Here is a 19,098-nt window from a genome sequence, read left to right on the forward strand (position 1 = left end):
ATGCCGAACATACAGGGCCCTGTACGCTTACTCGCAAGCAATCTTCAGCAAATACCTACACTGTGTATCAGCAGCACCCATCAACACATGCATGTACCTTATATACACACACTACACGTGTATGCATACAATCGGCAAGGGTACGTAAAAATTAACGTTCAATACTCTTAGTTCTTTCGGTAAAGTCACGTAGGTAAAAAATGACTTTACCGAAAGAACTAAGAATATGAATCCTTGCTGTCACGAAAGCTTCAAATCTAGAATTAACGTTCAATATTCGAATTTACAAAAAAATATCAAAACTTCAAGTGAACTGACAAGTATTTGCAAGATAACACACACACACACACGTTAGGAACTACGCACAATAACAGCACACTATTCAGAAGACAGTGAAATACAAGTATAGTGTATGCATATACGAATTACACACAAATACAACATACAGTATTAGGGTGGCAGTCAAAATTCAAGTGTGTCCTTTTCAAGATCACACCTCCTTGTTGTATTAATGTGCCTGTTAAACTGAAGCGGCTACGAGTTTAAAAGACGATTCCTCAACATGTACTAGTTTGCTCGACGGAATTGGAAGATGCATTACAGTACTTAAAGCAAAGAGTATCAGAGTATTAGAGGCATAGATGCCGAGAATAGTAGGGGGGGACCCTGAGTGAGTAGGGGAGGGAGTTGGTGAGTGAGTGAATGATTGGGTAGGTGAGTAGGCTAGCGAGTTGGTGAGTAAATGAATGATTGGGTAGATGAGTAGGTAAACTAGTTGGTGAGTAAATGAATGATTGGGTAGGTGAGTAGGTAAGCGATTTGGTGAGTAGGTGACTGATTGGGTAGATGAGTAGGTAAACTAGTTGGTGAGTAAATGAATGATTGGGTAGGTGAGTAGGTAAGCGATTTGGTGAGTAAATGAATGATTGGGTAGGTGAGTAGGTTAGCGAGTTGGTGAGTAAATGAATGATTGGGTAGGTGAGTAAGTGAGGTAGTAGGCGAATTATAATTGGGTAGGCGAGTAGGTGAATGATTGAATATGCGAATAGGCAAGTGTGCAGTTGAGTTAGTAGGGAAATTATTGGGTAGGTGAATTGACTAGGTAGGTGAGTAGGTAAGTGACTAGGTGAGGTAGTAGGTGAGTAGTAGGGTGCCACTCAATACACATCGAGTCAGAGTATTAGGGACAGACGATGCGGAGATGATCGGAGATGATCGGAGAGCCCTGCGAATACGAACAGAGGAGTGTGAGATTCTCAGATGTTGATTTATACACCACAAGTCACACATTGAGACAAGAGATTGTGAGCCCAGAAAGCGGATAGTGGCACCCGAATATATTTCCTATAGACACACACACACAGGTCAAAACAACGAGCATGAAACTAGATAGGTTAGCGAGTGCTATGCATATAGGACGTGTGTATTTGTATAATGTTTACACATACAGAGTAACTGTACACACATTAGAAACGTGTGGCACTTTATCAAACCACTGTAGAGAGGGCTTCTTCATGCCATTGTGGGGCCAATGGGGTTATTTTACCACACTTGGTGAACGTGGACTGAAGGCTCGTATTGTATACAGAGACAATATACACAAACACAGAGAGTTACAGACGCACACAACAAGAACACACACACATACACAGTACGAAGGTACATAACCATGCGGTGGTGCGTCGTACGTACCACAATACAGAGGACATTTCACAATCCATTGCCTGCGATGAATGACCTCTCAAAATGAAAACATTCAATCGTGGAATTGGTCAAACATTCCATCCATGTAGGGGACCCCTTGCGACTCGCACATTACTCCCGTTAATCGAGTCAACGTGGCAAGTCTTTGGGAAGGCTTTGTCCCACCGACACAAAGAAGATTGATGCGACGCATATGTACAAACATTTTTAAATTAAGTGAACACACGTTAAGCGATATTGGTGACTCGTAAACAAACGAACGGAAATGCGACAAAGCACATCGGCGCATAAACAAAGACGTCGCTGCTGTTCTTGGGACATGTTGAGTTTGGCATTAACGCGTGTACACACACTTCCGTGTTCATGTGCGGGGAAACGGTGCCCCGTAAATGGTACGAATCCGGGGAAAACTGAGTTCGATTCCCGCTCACGGCCAACATCAAGTGACGAATATCGTGAACCGGTCCAGGGCCCACCAACCTAAGTCGACTCAGACCCTTAAAACAAGTCTCCCCGGTGCTGCCGAGTGTCCAGACATCAGCATTCGGGAGACAAAGGCGGACAGCCCTTTGTGGTTTTTGACCACAGCATCCAAACACGTGGGTGCAGTCCCGGCCTTAATAGGTGCTCGCTAACAGCAGCCGTCTCAACGGCACTACGATATATGCATACACGGAGGCTTTGTGTGTGTGTGTGAATAATATCAAGTACGACTGCACATCTGCTTTAAAGGGAACACAACCTCCATCATTTACAACCTGCGCAACGCCATGTGAGTCACGGCACTCACTGTACACGTACAGTGACACACTGTACGTGAGCATATTCAATGAGTTCTTTGGTAACACAACTATAGAAACAAACACGCTATGCGTAGACTGCTGTACGGGCAACATTATCCAGAGCAGCCCCCCCCCCCCTCTCTTAATCGAGTCGCTTTGCATTGGGTTATGCTTTACGTTAGGGATGTTGGCCAAATGTGTTAACGTGACCCACGTGTTTCGCTTTTTGTGTGGAGGAAGGAGGAGGGGGGGGGTGGTGGAAGGAAAAAAACAAAAGAGATCCCGAAGAAAACCCACCACGCATGTGACGGGGGGGTAACACTCAAAGCTTCGCTCAGATGGATTCAAGAATCCATTGCTGAACTACCGTCGTCTGGCCACTTCGCAGCCCCCTAAATATGTAGAAAAAGGGACAAAGAAGCTTCGTTTAGCAGTGCACAGTTGCGTTGCAAGTGGGTGCCAGGAGTGGCTGTCCACTCCACAGCACTACACATGCAGTATACACGAACACATGTGTACTCTGCGTGTCACTGGGTACACGAGTGCAGCGTGCGCGTTACACATTGTCACACGTGCTTTTTTTACAGTGCGCACACGTGCCACATCCGTGTACATATAGCATGTTGTATATACAGTACACACATTAACAGACTATATAATAGCAGTACACACAACACCAGTAGCAGTACACACAACACCAGTAGCAGTACACACAACACCAGTAGCAGTACACACAACACAGCAGCAGTACACACAACACCAGCAGCAGTACACACAACACAGCAGCAGTACACACAACACAGTAACAGTACACACAACACAGTAGCAGTACACACAACACCAGTAGCAGTACACACAACACCAGCAACAGTACACACAATACAGTAGCAGTACACACAACACCAGCAACAGTACACACAATACAGTAGCAGTACACACAACACAGTAGCAGTACACACAACACAGTAGCAGTACACACAACACCAGTAGCAGTACACACAACACAGTAGCAGTACACACAACACCAGCAACAGTACACACAACACAGTAGCAGTACACACAACACCAGTAGCAGTACACACAACACAGCAGCAGTACACACAACACCAGCAACAGTACACACAATACAGTAGCAGTACACACAACACCAGCAACAGTACACACAACACAGCAGCAGTACACACAACACCGCAGCAGTACACACAACACGGCAGCAGTACACACAACACCAGTAGCAGTACACACAACACAGCAGCAGTACACACAACACCAGCAACAGTACACACAATACAGTAGCAGTACACACAACACCAGCAACAGTACACACAACACAGCAGCAGTACACACAACACCGCAGCAGTACACACAACACGGCAGCAGTACACACAACACAGCAGCAGTACACACAACACCAGCAACAGTACACACAACACCAGCAACAGTACACACAATACAGTAGCAGTACACACAACACCAGCAACAGTACACACAATACAGTAGCAGTACACACAACACCGCAGCAGTACACACAACACCGCAGCAGTACACACAACACCAGTAGCAGTACACACAACACCAGTAGCAGTACACACAACACCAGCAGCAGTACACACACCAGCAGCAGTACACACAACACCAGCAGCAGTACACACAACACCAGCAGCAGTACACACAACACCGCAGCAGTACACACAACACCAGTAGCAGTACACACAACACCAGCAGCAGTACACACAACACCGCAGCAGTACACACAACACCAGCAGCAGTACACACAACACCAGCAGCAGTACACACAACACCAGCAGCAGTACACACAACACCAGTAGCAGTACACACAACACCAGCAGCAGTACACACAACACCGCAGCAGTACACACAACACCAGCAGCAGTACACACAACACCAGCAGCAGTACACACAACACCAGCAGCAGTACACACAGCACAGTAGCAGTACACACAACACCAGCAGCAGTACACACAACACCGCAGCAGTACACACAACACCAGCAGCAGTACACACAACACCAGCAGCAGTACACACAACACCAGCAGCACACACAACACAGCAGCAGTACACACAACACAGCAGCAGTACACACAACACAAGCAGCAGTACACACAACACAGCAGCAGTACACACAACACAGCAGCAGTACACACAACCCAGCAGCAGTACACACAACCCAGCAGCAGTACACACAACACAGTAACGTAACATCGTGGCGCAAGATGATCGTCCTAACACGGTACAGAGACTACACACGGGCATGTGTGTCCACAGGTACTCGAGTTAAACACACAAGTACACACACTGGGAATGTGAGAGTACGCGTAGTACTGTAACACACACACAAAGCCTTGGTACAATTACAGCACTAGGAACCACACAGAGTGAACGACTGAGTCTTGGTAAAGTACTTGGGGGTTGACACACACACACCACACAGACTGAGTGACTTGCCAAGGGAGAGATCGAGTGAGTTCGTGACTTTATCAATGATTTCAGTCCGCCCAAGTCTAAAGCCACACAAAGTACATCAACAAAGCGAGTGAGCATATCACCAATCTGTTCTTTTGTGGATCGATGATCAATGATCGAGCCGAGTTCACGTACTCGAGAGGGTCACACGAAAGGCAACAGTACACACAGCCACACGGTTCACACACAAGCACAAAGTACAAGCACAAAGTACAAGCACAAAGTACAAACACTGGGTACGAGTGGTTCGATCAATTGCGAGTATCGAGAGGCGAGTGATCGGCGGATTAGTGAATGGTTGAGTAGGCGAGTGATTGGTGACTGTTTTGAGTCGAATCCATCGTACACGCTCACACAAAGCACACACAAGTACACGGATCTAAGTACACAGATCTAAGTAGTGGGACAAAGTCATTGTTATGCAAGTCCAAGTCGAGTCTGAAGTCATCAAATTCATGACTCGAGTCTGACTCGAGTCCAAGTCACATGACTCGAGTCCACACCTCTGCTAAGTACACAGATCTAAGTACACAGATCTAAGTACACAAATGATCATATCGTGAGTTGGTTTTAGCGAGCGGTTCGTTGATCGAGCGAGCGAATCGGTGGCTAAGTGAAGCGAGGTGCTTGATCGATCATTTCTAGTGCGATTAGTTAATCGATTTGAGTCTACGAAACGGGTGCTTTCAGTGGTGGTGGTGTGTGCGAGTGTGTGTGTGGACGTACTAGGGGTCGTTGGTGAACCTCGGGTTCCTTGGCGGCTGGAACCCGTGGAGGTGCGCGCTCAAAACGTCGAAACAGAAGCAGCACATCTCGGGAGACGCCACCGCCGCCGCTCCGCGTTGTCCACCAGCCGCTCCGTTCACCATCATCATCGTCCTCGAGCCGGTCCCAGACATCGCCTCCCGGCCTCCTCGTCCACCACCACCTCCTCCTCCCCCCAAGCCAACACTTAAGCCGCCTCCTCCTCCACCTCCTCTGTCTAGCCCGTCCACGTGGCCATTGTGTGAGCCGGCTCCGCTTGACGCCGCCGCCGCCGCTGCTGCTGCTGCTACAGCCGCCGATGATGATGATGACGAGGCTGGGGTCGATGATGATGATGTGGTAGAGGAGGCGGTAGCGGATGTGGACGAGGTGGACGAGGAGGAGGTGGTGGTGGAGGAGGTGGTGGAGGTGGTGGCCAAGCGTTGCTTTTTGACCCCGCAGCAACCCGCCGCCATGTTAGCGTCTGGTTCTGCGAGGCAGCGTCTCTTGCCCATGGTTCTCCAGGTCCTGTACACACACACACACACAGACACCCACACACACACAGACACCCACACACACACAGACACACACAGCCACACACACACAGACACGTGTGGAGGGAGCGCATGGGGCGGGCTTATAAAAGTTGATCTTCACCCCCCGTTGCCGTCGATGCCGCCACGGCCTCCTCCTCTCTCTCTTTTCTGAACAGATAGAAGTTTTAGCGGCGAGGTAAAAATATGGGGCGCAATAACTAAAGACGACGGATCGGTGGGTGTGTGTTGTTCCGGCGTGAAGCAAGAGGTTTGATGATTTATTAATTGTAAAATAGCGCGCTCTTCGCTGTTGTGTTATTAGTTGGCGGTTTGAGTGGTGGTGATTTAGGCTGTCGTGGTGCACGGTAGAATTTGTATTTTATATTCTTTAGATCTTTCGGTAAAGTCACGTAGAAACTTTTTAATGATGACGACCGCTTGGTGTTGCGATCGAAACGTCGTAGTTTTTTATTTTATTTGAACATATTGACGTGACTTTACCAAAAATACCCAAAGAATATTAATTATTGCAGTCACGAAAGCTTTGTCAGGATTTTATTTTTAGTTTGCAGCTGTGGTTTAACACGTCGCTTTGTTTAAAATATAAATCCGGCATTGTTTTTATGTACACTCGGGGTTATGTTACGACGTGTGTTTTTTTATTTTTGTTTAACGTGTTGCAAGATGTGCCGGGTTATGTAGCCAAAGTGCATTGCGCTAAGTTATTTGACTAAATAAATGTGTGTGGTCGATCGATTTTAATATCGCGTGGTTTAATAAAGATGAAAAGGGGGGGAGAGTAAGTGTGGAAGAGTTAAAAAAGTGTAGGATTGGGTTTAATCCAATGCAGTAATTTTGTTTAATGTAGTTTTGCTAACAAGTAATGTTTAAGGCGTTTAACGCATGCCCCACGCGTGGTGGGTTGTGGAACATTGAATAATTATCAGTAAGAAACTGTTTACAGCGTAACTAAATTAAATTAATCAGGGAAACGTTATGACACTAGTTTTTGCGATGTGACAAAAATGTGTAGTTTGATATAATACACAAATTGTTAAATTGCTTAACGGTACAGTGCGTGTACTGTAGTGTAATGCGTCTAAGTTGATTCTTGTTGTAACTTTCTACATTCTCATTCGTTTACTTACGATAGTATTACTTGACGTTACATAACGTGTACCACTTCACTCTTTCAATGTTGATTTATAACACGGTAAAATTAATTCTGACGTGTTTTGCGACGTGTAGATTTTATGAGCGAAATTAAATCTAAAAAAATAAATTGCACGAACGTCATAAAAGAACTTAAAGTAAAACCACTGCCAACATGACAGTAATTTAACAGTAGTATATTACTATACTATACTTCACAGTCCGATTACCACGGTACAAACACCTTGAATGATGATCTTAAGGTAAATATTAAAGCGCTGTGGAAACCGAGGAATTCATACTAACAATGTGAAGAATTTACTCAAATTACAGCGGCGTTCACCAACAGCACTGCGTCTGTAATGAAATGTATATCAATGCGAAACAAATAAGAGATTATTTAAGTAAATAACGTAATTTTATCGTATTTTAATTATAAAGCTGCCACGTGATTGGTCAACGTCTCGGCTTGCCCGCCCGCTGCGTTGTAAACGCCTGACAGGAGTTGAGGTTCACAAACGCCCTGGGGGCACACTCGCGACGGGACATGAGAACAACGCGCCACGTTAAAAGTGCCCCCAGGGCGATTGGTCTTTATAATTTGTCAATGTAGGAGGAGGGGAGGGGCCCCGGACGAGAACAGCTGACGAGCCACGCCGCCCACCCTCAAGGCGCTCAACATCAGCAGTGGCCACTCCACTGCTGGATGTGAGGCCTCACGTTACAGTGAATGTCTATTTTGAGGCCCTTCAGCAGTGGGCTGACAAAGGGGTGAGGGGGGTGGGTAGATTGTGTAATAATCATCAGCCGCGGTCAATACACCGCTGGATAAAGTCCTTTAGTCCGATGGTCTGTAGTGAATTATTGTCTTTTATGGCCTTCGTTCAGCGGTGGATTGACCACGGCGTACAGTCCGTCGTAATTCATTGCATATCGGAAGAAAAATATAAAAAAAAATGTTTCCTGCCTGGATTCCTGCCTGGCGCGCGGCCAAAAGTGCGCGTGCGCGGCAGTGACGTCACCGCGCAAGGTTTGCGCGATGACGTCACCGGCGTCCCGCCGCGTTGGGCTGGGCTCGTGCGTGATGACGTCACCGGCGTCCCACCGCGCTGGGCTCGTGCGTGATGACGTCACGCCCCCACCACCCCGGTCGTGAATCCGGCACAAAAAACAGACCGTACTATACTGTAGTACAGTATCGTACTGTATTTACAGTATCGTACTGTAGTACAGTATCGTACTGTGGTACAGTATTACGCTGTTGTACAGTATCACACTGTTGTACAGTATTACACTGCGGTACAGTATCGTGCTGTGGTACAGTATTGCACTGTTGTACAGTGTCGTGCTGTTGTACAGTATTGCACTGTTGTACAGTATTACACTGCGGTAAAGTATCGTGCTGTGGTACAGTATTGCACTGTAGTACAGTATCGTGCTGTGGTACAGTATTGCACTGTGGTACAGTATCGTGCTGTTGTACAGTATTGCACTGTTGTACAGTATTGCCGTTGTACAGTATCATACTGTAGCACAGTATTATATCGTGGTACAGTGGTGTAGTGCAGTAAAGTATTGTGCTCCACAGTAATAAAAATAACTTTTGCTAGCTGTAAGCACGGACAGGTCCAAAGGCATAAGAATCATCACCAGCCATGGTCAATGCACTGCTAGACTGTTTTACTAATTGTCTTGTTACCCAGGCGAGGGCAATTACCAAACCCTCTCCACGCGTGTTTATAAACCACGAGTTTCAGTAAATCTAGCTGTGACAGTCTCACCTGATGAAGGAGACTTGTGTTGCCTCCGAAACGTCGTGATTTATTATTTTATTTATATTATTATTTCTAGAAAATTTTAATATTTATTTTTATTATTTATTTTTCACCTACGTGACTTTACCGAAAAAAACCTAAGAGTATGAATCCTTAAAATCTAGAATTTAAAGCTTCAAATCTAGAATAAAAACCACGAGTTTCTATTGCCTATCCACCACCACCACCCACGGTGTTGTCAGTACCATGCCGCACCCACGTGGTCAGAGGCATTGCGCCCGCCACTGATGTTAGCCGTGAGTCTCAACTCGGGTGAACCGGGGTTATCAACACAGCGCGCTCACTACTGCGCCACCATTCCCGTGGCGATTCGAGGGCTGTATCGATCAGTATCGATACCGCGATTGTATCGCCCGGTCGACATGCAACCGGGCGATACAAATTCCAATCGATATTGTATCGATACTGAACGTCGATCTTGATGTAAAGCTTTTGTGACTGCAGGAATTGATATTCTTTCGGTAAAGTCACGTCGATGGCAACATTATCGATCACCTCCATGTCACGTGACGGCGTGACCCCTGCAGCCACTAGAGGTCGCTATAATCACCAAATGAAGCTGATTTTCTGAACAAATCTTGATCGATTAATCACATGGGGGCAATCGAGGCAACGCAACAATTAATACATACATAGTGTGATCTATCGATTTAAAGCTTTCGTGACTGCAGGGATTCATCTTCTTGGTTTATTCGGTAAAGTCACGTAGAATGGAAATAATAAAATAATAAAAATAATACGACGTTTCGGCCACAACGCAAGCAGCCGTCCTCAGGTGAAGAACAGGTCTGTCGAGGAGACAGAGTCTTCTGTTCTTCACCTGAGGACGGCTGCTTGCGTTGTGACCGAAACGTCGTGAGAATTATTTTATTATGTTTTATTTTTATTATTTTATTATTTCCATTCTACGTGACTTTACCGAAAGAACCAAGAAGATAGTGTGATCTAGTTTTGATTTCAACTAGAACCCATATCCTCCGGAGAGGGTCCTTGCCTATAACGTCTGTTCAGCTTTGGTACAAGCATGCCTGACTGCTGATGCGACACTTAATGTCGAAACCGGTCCAGAGTTTTGCTTGTGTTGAACCAATCAATACTTGCTGAAATGATTCACTCCGAGAATGCCGTGATGGGTATGTGTAAAAAATAAATGTTTTTATCGAGTAAGTGGAAGGACAGTTATGCGAACGAGACGTTTTGTCTGCTTATTTTTGTTACTACTACCCGTGTAAACAGTCATGAGCAATCCACTGACCGGATGAAGGCCTCTCCAATTGAGATCCTCTCAGGCAATAACTATGAACACTACATTGATTGCACAGCAAGGGAGAACGACTCGTTGATTAGATTTCCTCAATTAATCCACAAAATAATTATGTTCTTATACACATGTGTATTTGGTCTTATATAGCATAAGCCAACTGAGAGTGACATGCTAAAGTGAGCATTGAGACACTGGTACACATCTCCTGTTTCCAGCCCTGAGCCAGTGGTGGAAATTCCACATTCCTATGGCAGCGGCGACTGACTTCATGGGACAACAAATGTTGACGCCCCCGTGAAGTGGTGGTCATTTGTTTGACCCCCAAACGGATGATGGGGCCGAGTCAACCCCAAACCAAGATTTGAGTTCGTCACCTTCCGATTTGTGAGACCGCTCACTCCACCCTGAACCACCTGGACAGCTCCCCGGCTTGGAGAACAAAAAACATTGGTACTGTTCATATAGTCCGGTTATCTATAATTAAGTGAAGATTATACAGTCTAAAGCTATTTTTCCAACAACCTGAACCAATGCAAATCAAAGCAAATGTAAATCACTGCAAGTCAAATCTGATGTTATTTTACTAATGCGCGTTTACCCAGGAAAGCCTCAATACATTTTTAGGAGGGTGGTGCTATATTGGGATGTGTGGCCAAAACCATTCAAGAGCGTTTGGTTTCATGTGGAAGTAAACCAGGAAAAACATACAAGGGGATAACATTCAAAAGCTCCACACAGATGGATTCAATAATCTATTGCGGTACTGCCATGTCCTGGCCACTTCACAGCCCAAGTCAACAACAGCTGGTATTACTCTCTTCTCTAACTCGCCCCCACTGGATATCCGTGAAAAAGAGCTTCATAGCTCATGGGATTCTTTCAGGATAAATAAAGATTATGATTCTCAGGCAACCACGCAACCAAGCACTAACCATGCTCAACCCTCCTTAGCTTCCAACATCTCATGATAATGGTCTCTGTCACGGTGATTTTGTCACAAGCAAGACCAATAAACTACACGAGTGCACAGATCCACAGCATGGCTCCATCACAACCAAAAGCATGAACAACTTCAAACATATTCGACCGAGAGATGCGAGACAATTTAAACCACATGTAAACATGCATTTAAGAAATTATCTCCCGTGCAATTTATTTGTGTTTAAACAATCGTGTGCATGGCAATAAGGAGGCATTAACACGTTTTAAAAGTGCAACCCCAAGGTAAGAACACTCGACAACCGTTACTCAAACTCCGTGACTACGTGGTTTGTTTTTTGTCAATTCAAGCTATCCGCCTCTTTGGACTGGAACCCACATTCTCATGGCCAATTTCGCTTCAAGGGCTGTCTTGAATTCCCTGCGTCAACATTCAGGCCGGGCAACACACTTCACCAAAACACATTGCAATCGAAAATGTCGTTGGCGGCAGGAACGTCGAGTTTTGCATTTGATTTAAAATGAACTTGTGAAGCAATTGCAGTCCTGACCTTTTATTCGGATGTAATTTCCGAGAACGTAATTTTGGGAAGCATTTCTGGGAGAGACCTGCCAAACTCACGTGATCGCTCACGCATACAAAGCAATGGCACTCAAGCGGTTCCACACAGTAAGAATCAAGAATCAGTTACTCTACTGCCATCTTCTGACCACCTCACACCTTCAAGCCAACAACACGAGGTGTACAATGGCTATCACCCCACCGCAGAGGTCGCAACCGGGTACCCGATACTCGTACCCTACCCGATACCCGGCTACCCGTGCCCGGCCGGGTACGGGTAGCCGTTTGCGACCCTGGTACGGCCGGGTACGGGTAGGCCGTGAGTCACTGGTGAGTAACCGTTTGTCACTCATTTCGGGTAGGGAACGGGTACCCGTACCCGGCCCGTACCCGGTCGGGTACGGGTACCCATTTGCGACCCTGGTGCGGCCGGGTACGGGTAAGGAATCAAAACCCGTTTGCGACCTCTGCCCCACCGGCCCAACCGCGCCTTCATCTCAATCCAATTGCTAATGTCTTCATGTCGAACACTGCACACCATATGCCACAGAACGGCACCTCTGCGGGTGGCTGCTGCTCGTGTTATTGCAGACTTGACCGAGTGGGATGCCTGTTTTAGGTTTTATTCGCAGCATGCCACCGTCAGATTTGTGCATCGATGGCCACGAATTGTGCATGCCAAATCCGCATGCGCATATTTATATATACAACAACAACAACACACACAGTGCATGAGTGCCGGGTCTAAAATAGCTTTGGGTTTAGTAACAGGAACCTAACCATGTGAATTCCTGCTTAATTTATAGACGGACAGCTGTGGTTGCCTGCAGTCCTGCAAGATGATTGCCGGTGTCTTGTCCGGCGTTACCTTAAGTTTCTGATCTTGAGTCTGAACTGAAGTGGCTATCCCACCCTGATCCTGGAACTGTGTTTCCGTGTTGGCAGTCAACTCGAGTTGCCTGCCGTTTCCCTTTGGAGACTGAATTCTCTGGGCCAATTTCAATTCATGGGTCGACCAGAATTCCCTTTGTCACACTTCGCTCTGAGCGTAAATACAATGCCAAGCATGATTCGCAATTTTATTTTTGGGTTAGGTCACGCAATGATCTTGATGTTTTGGCCACTTTTGTTTGGAGAGGAAATCGGAGTGCCCCCAAAAAAGCCCATCTCGCATACGAGGGGGGGACAACGCTTGAGGTCCACGCCAATGGGATCATGAACTCATTTGTTTTGCTGCCATCTCCACGCTCTTCGAGCCTCAGGGGGGTTCGGGAATTTCACGAATCTCTGTCTGATCCATCAACCCTTGCCTCAACATTTCTACGTCACCCATACCTGATCATTACTAATATTTTACCGTTACCACCAGCATCAGCACCGGAGCACTACCACAATCTTTGCTACCATCATTGCAACGGCAATCCCACAACATTATCAGCAGCATCATCATCATGGCTTTCATAAACCCAATATTTATAATACCACGTGATTTCACCGACACCTGTACGATAGCAATAGCCATTAGCACATCACTATCATCATCATAAGCAGCAGTATAGGCATGACCATCGTTATCAGCAGCAGCAGTACCATCACCATCACCACGATCATCGCCATAACCATCGCCGCTCCGGGCACTGCCCACCCGCCCCGCTTGTGCAAGCTGCATCGGCATTTCCCCCACGTTATCTGGAAACCGCCGCAGCAAAAAGATTAACAACGTTGCACCACAGAGTGAGCGGGCGAGATGACAATCCGCTCTCGCTGCAAAATAGCAGCCGATGTGTCGTGTTGCATGGGAATGGGCAGTGACCAGAAGCGCAGCCAGACCTCGCCAGCACCACAAATGGGTATTGCTAAAGGAATGCCTGTTTTAGACATGGCTAAGAGACATTCACATTTTTCGATTTAAAGCTTTCGTGACTGCAGGGATTCATCTTCTTGGTTCTTTCGGTCAAGTCACGTAGAATGGAAATAATAAAATAATAAAAATAAAACATAATAAAATAATTCTCACGACGTTTCGGCCACAACGCAAGCAGCCGTCCTCAGGTGAAGAACAGGTCTGTCAGAAAGAACAGGTCTGTCAGAAAGACAGACCTGTTCTTCACCTGAGGACGGCTGCTTGCGTTGTGGCCGAAACGTCGTGAGAATTATTTTATTATGTTTTATTTTAATATTTTATTATTTCCATTCTACGTGACTTGACCGAAAGAACCAAGAAGACATTCACATGTTCATATTCATAGTTGTTTACATGCGTGTGTAAAGTGTGTGTGTGTATGGCAGTGTAGCGGTTAGCACGCTGCGCTATGAACCTGGCGACCCGGGTTCGATTCCCACTCACGGCCAACACCAGTGACGATTATCTGAACCGGTCCTGGGCCTCTCCTAGGTCGACTCAGCCTCAAATGAGTACCTGGTGCGATGGATAAACATCGCCACTAGGGAGACAAAGGCGGCCAGGTGTGGTGTTGGCCACACACCCCCTCGTGTGCTGGTCGGTCTTCAAAGGTGCTCGCTAATAGCACTTGGCCCAACAGTCTGCTAAGTCTATCGGGGGCATCTTTGATCTTTGTATGAATCTGTCCTGGGCCTCCCTTTGGTCGACTCAGCCCGAAACGCATCATCTCTTCAGATCCCATCGTGGCCTTGATAGGTGCTCGCTAACAACACTTCTCCCCCCCCCCCCCCCTTCATTCTCCAATTCGGCTAAATGTGGGATCTTCATGATGCATGCGTGTTTGTGTAGGGCACGGTGGTGCAAGGATTAATGAATATATCTACCTTAGTTTAATTCCTTACCGTGATGATCCGACTATCGTTTGTGTTATCTGTGTGTGTATAGGTTGTGTGCGTGTGTGCGCTATTTGTATGTCGTGAGTGTTTTGTGTGTCGTGTGTATTGTGATGTGTTGTGTCCGTCGTGTGTATTATGTGTTGTGTACTTGGCCCTGCCGTACGTGTTCTGTAGGATTGGAAGCCTTGGTGGTCCACGTTTTTAAAAAGAGACCACACTGATGGCAACAACTGATTGTAGCAACTATAAAGGACATCTCCCTCCTCAATGCCAGGAAAGGGCCTGGCAAAGACTATTCAACTAGGCTTGGCCAGGCACGCTGGCAATCATACTTCAGTCGTCTCTGGCAGATGCAGATCTGCACAGATGCCATATACTCTGTCAATGTGCTACAGTGGAGGTGTGGGGAATTTTAACACGACGTACATATCTGCTCCATCGACTAGGCCAAGGCCTATGATACAATCCAGAGGCCAGGATCCCCATTCTTCGTGGTACCCATTTAAAGGGTCAGCTCAGCTGGCTTGAAATATACAGGCTAGTCTGCCTGCCTCTGATCAATCCTGGATATATCCAGGCTGGATTGTGTGAGGAGCTCACAGATCCTTGAAAGATATGGACACATCGCCATCAGTGAGGGCTGGGCCGTGTTACCCACATCCCCAGCCACCGCATGCCCAAGCAGCATCTGTTTGGCCGGAAAGATGGGTACTTTCAAAGACAGCTAAAAAAAGTGCATCTTATAATCTGGAGAATATCGCAATTGTGCATGCGTTAGTGAGTGTTTGTTTGAGTGTGTGTCTTGCTTCTAGATTTGAAGCTTTCGTGACTGCTAAGGATTCATACTCTTAGGTTTTTTCGGTAAAGCCACGTAGGTAAAAAATAAATAAATAATGTATTGAATTATTGAAATAAAATATTAAATCACGACGTTTCGGGGGCAATACAAGTCTCCGTCATCAGGTGGGACCGTCACAGCTAGACGGTTCCACCTGATGACGGAGACTTGTGTTGCCTCCGAAACGTCGTGATTTATTATTATTTTATTATTATTATTTCTATTATTTTAAATAGTTTTTTATTATTATTTTATTTTTTTACCTACGTGACTTTACCGAAAAAACTAAGAGTATGTGTCTTGCCTTGTGTATCGTTACGCTGTAAGCGCTGTCATGAGGCCCGTCCAAGTGAAACCGCAATGTCGCGCTTTGGTGTAACATTACAGACATCTCGGGCTGAGGATAAGTGGTCTCACTCGTTAGACACGGGGGTGCCATCTTAGCAAACCCATTCTAAGAACTGCATCTCATTCCATCGCAATATATTTTTGGCCGCGACAACACTGAGCACCACCTCGCACTCTGCACAAATACAGCCACAACCAGCGTAAGCCATGCTCCTCTTATCCACGCCCCTATTATCCGTGGAAAATATAGGATGCACGATTGTTTCTAAACTAATCTATTAATTTGTATTTTTTATTTTATTAGTTAAGGCCCGCGGAGCTATACAGCTCTCTTTAGAAGCTACCTGGCTAGTCACATAATGATGGCTCAACAAGGTGGCTTATCATCGTGTGGAAATGTATTGCAGACAAATACTCTAAACGCCTGTTGATTCTAAATGCGGTGGGGAAAACCGGAGGACCCAGAGAAAGATCCACGCGGCCACGGGAAGAGAGAGACACCGCAAAATCAAAATATACAGCAGCAGGCGTCAGGGTCAAAATCGAACCCACGGCTTCCTGTATACCAGGCGAGGTAGTCAACATCTCCAAGCCACCGCGGTGCCCATGTTTATCGGGCCCTACTGGCGCATGGCAACCAATGATGGGGAACATTTTCCGTGAGCGGTGGCCGCCCATCCAAGCATCGTCCAGGCTCTCAACCTCTGCTCCAGCTTTGCGACGTCGGCCAAGACTGGGTGCGTTCCCGGGGCGATTTCGACGGACGCGCGCGGACACGCGGAGTCCAGAAAGACTGCGAACGCGAGACTGGATTGTAAATTCCATTGTAAATAATTCACGGCCGAACGTCGTCCGTGCAGCAACACGCCCCTTGGCTGGAAGCCCCACCAAAAGGTGATGACGAATCGTAATAACGGTGGGACCGTGACCCAGTTAAATAAAGGGCATTGATCGAGTGGCTGAGTGCGCCCATTGATTGCATTCATCTCGACATCGCTTTCTCACCGGGAGTGCAGCAGTCAGGCAGTCGACTTCGACCGCGCGCAGTCGCCACCGTGAGAAATGTGCGTGGTGGTGGTGGCATCATCTGAAACAATGAGCGCATTGATGATGATGATAACGATGGCAATGATTATCCTGATTGACGGTGATAACGCCCATAACGTGGAATTCAAGCGACTCCCAAGAAAGCACGGATGGTTCTCTGGTAACTTCCACACACCAAGCGGGTAGCATACCCGGCCGCCTTTGTCTCCCCAGCGGGTAACGGGAGTAACCACAACCGCACTCGGTACCCGATTAAAAGGCTAAGTCGACCTAGCAGAGGTCCAGACCAGATTCGGACACCCATTACAACTTGTGGTGGTGGTGGTGATGATCAGAATATTCACGCAGATATCGAAAGCTAAGCAGTATTGAGCCTGGCTGTTGTTGAAATGTGCAAACGCCATGCATGGCAGGTGCTCTAGGCTGCTTCGGGGGCTACGTTGTGGGCAGTAGTGGGCAGTGCAGTACAATGTCACTGTTGTACTGCACTATGCTCCCACGCCTATGCTCTGCGTCGTCTCACGCCCACACTGACGAGCGTGGCGAGGTATATCAGAGAATTCCACAAAAGCCACGCCGCGTGGGGAAGCCCTCATCCAGCAGTGGATGGGCAAAAACAAGCACTGCACGCGTGCACAATACGGTACATAAACGTCACAGCAGCACGCTTTGCGTGTCAGGATGACATCGCCATAATGCGTACAGACGCGTGATGCCCATCAGCACAAAATATTCAAAATGATTAAAATAAAAAATTCACGGCTGCTGAGCCACAGTGCCCAACAGAAACAGAACGCCAAGCGGTCAGCAACAACCCGCACTAATACGTTTCTGGAATAGCGCAAGATTCTTATTATTATTATAAGAGCATGGGTGAAGTGACGGTGGGAGAGAGGAATTCCACATTCGGGCAGTGCGAGCGAGGGACGAAGCAGAAATAGAAGTGGTGTGACCTGAAGTGGTGGTGGTTGGGTCAGTGGGTGAGTGAGTGGTTTAGTGAGTGGCTGAGTGAGTGTTGTTGTGGTCTAAAGTGTGGTTGGTGAGTGAGTGATTTAGTGAGTGTGTTCTTGTGGTCTGAAGTGTGGTTGGTGGTGGTGGTTTGGTCAGTGGGTGAGTGAGTGGTTGAGTGAGTGTGTTGTTGTGGTCTGAAGTGTGGTTGGTGGTGGTGGTTGAGTGAGTGTGTTCTTGTGGCCTGAAGTGTGGTTGATTGGTTGTGGTGGTGGTTGAGTGAGTGTGTTCTTGTGGCCTGAAGTGTTGGTGGTGGTTGAATCAGTGGGTGAGTGGTTGAGTGAGTGTGTTGTTGCCTGAAGTGTGGTTGGTGGTGGTTGGGTCAGTGGGTGAGTGAGTGGTTTAGTGTGTGTGTTGTTGTGGCCTGAAGTGTGGGTGGTGGTGGTTGGGTCAGTGGGTGAGTGAGTGGTTTAGTGAGTGTGTTGTTGTGGTCTGAAGTGGTGGTGGTGGTGGTTGGATCAGTGGATGAGTGAGTGGTTGAGTGAGTGTGTTGTTGTGGTCTGAAGTGTGGATGGTGGTTGGATCAGTGGTTGAGTGAGTGGTTGAGTGAGTGTGTTGTTGTTGCCTGAAGTATGGTTGATTGGTGGTGGTTGGGTCAGTGGATGAGTGAGTGGTTTAGTGAGTGTGTTGTTGTGGCCTGGTATGTGTGGTTGATTGGTGGTGGTTGAACACAGAGTGGATGAGACAAAACGGTGTCTCTCACACCGAGTCCTCGACACGGATGGAGCAACCAACGAGTGAAGCTCCCATGGTAGTAGCGCTAGCAGAGTGATGACGAAGCAACTGTCGGTGAGTGACTGGGGTGAGTCAGTGCGTGCTGGATCATAAAACCCACCTGCCTGCGTTACGCGGATTTATATTCGGTGCAGTGAGTTAGGAGCAGGGGTTCACCGCAGCCAGCTAAGGGCAACAGAGTTCCAATTTTGGCCGAATTCGTTCTTTGTATAGCAGCAGAACGTAATGGATGCTCACGGTTAAATACGAAAGACTTTGACGCGTAAACTAAAAACAGGCTTCTCCAATGTCTACTCAGCCGGATTAGTAACATGGCCA

The 19,098-nt window shown here is 47.0% G+C and overlaps 1 protein-coding gene across 3 annotated transcripts in view; it reads right to left on the minus strand.

The window, feature by feature from the left end:
* Positions 1 to 19,098, minus strand: part of AMMECR1 (AMMECR nuclear protein 1) — a 63,343-nt gene that overhangs the window by 34,357 nt on the left and 9,888 nt on the right. For 2 of the 3 annotated variants that reach the window (XM_061570441.1, XM_061570439.1), the window contains exon 2: positions 5,697 to 6,242. In XM_061570441.1, coding sequence (XP_061426425.1) covers positions 5,697 to 6,242 — 546 coding nt within the window. Of the gene's footprint in view, positions 1 to 5,696; positions 6,243 to 7,401; positions 7,714 to 19,098 lie in introns of those variants that run through there. The other variant, XM_061570440.1, reaches the window with a different exon arrangement.

Source organism: Lethenteron reissneri, chromosome 45, assembly GCF_015708825.2.
Source record: "Lethenteron reissneri isolate LAM-NWPU_2019-01 chromosome 45, ASM1570882v1, whole genome shotgun sequence".
Classification (NCBI taxonomy): domain Eukaryota; kingdom Metazoa; phylum Chordata; class Hyperoartia; order Petromyzontiformes; family Petromyzontidae; genus Lethenteron; species Lethenteron reissneri.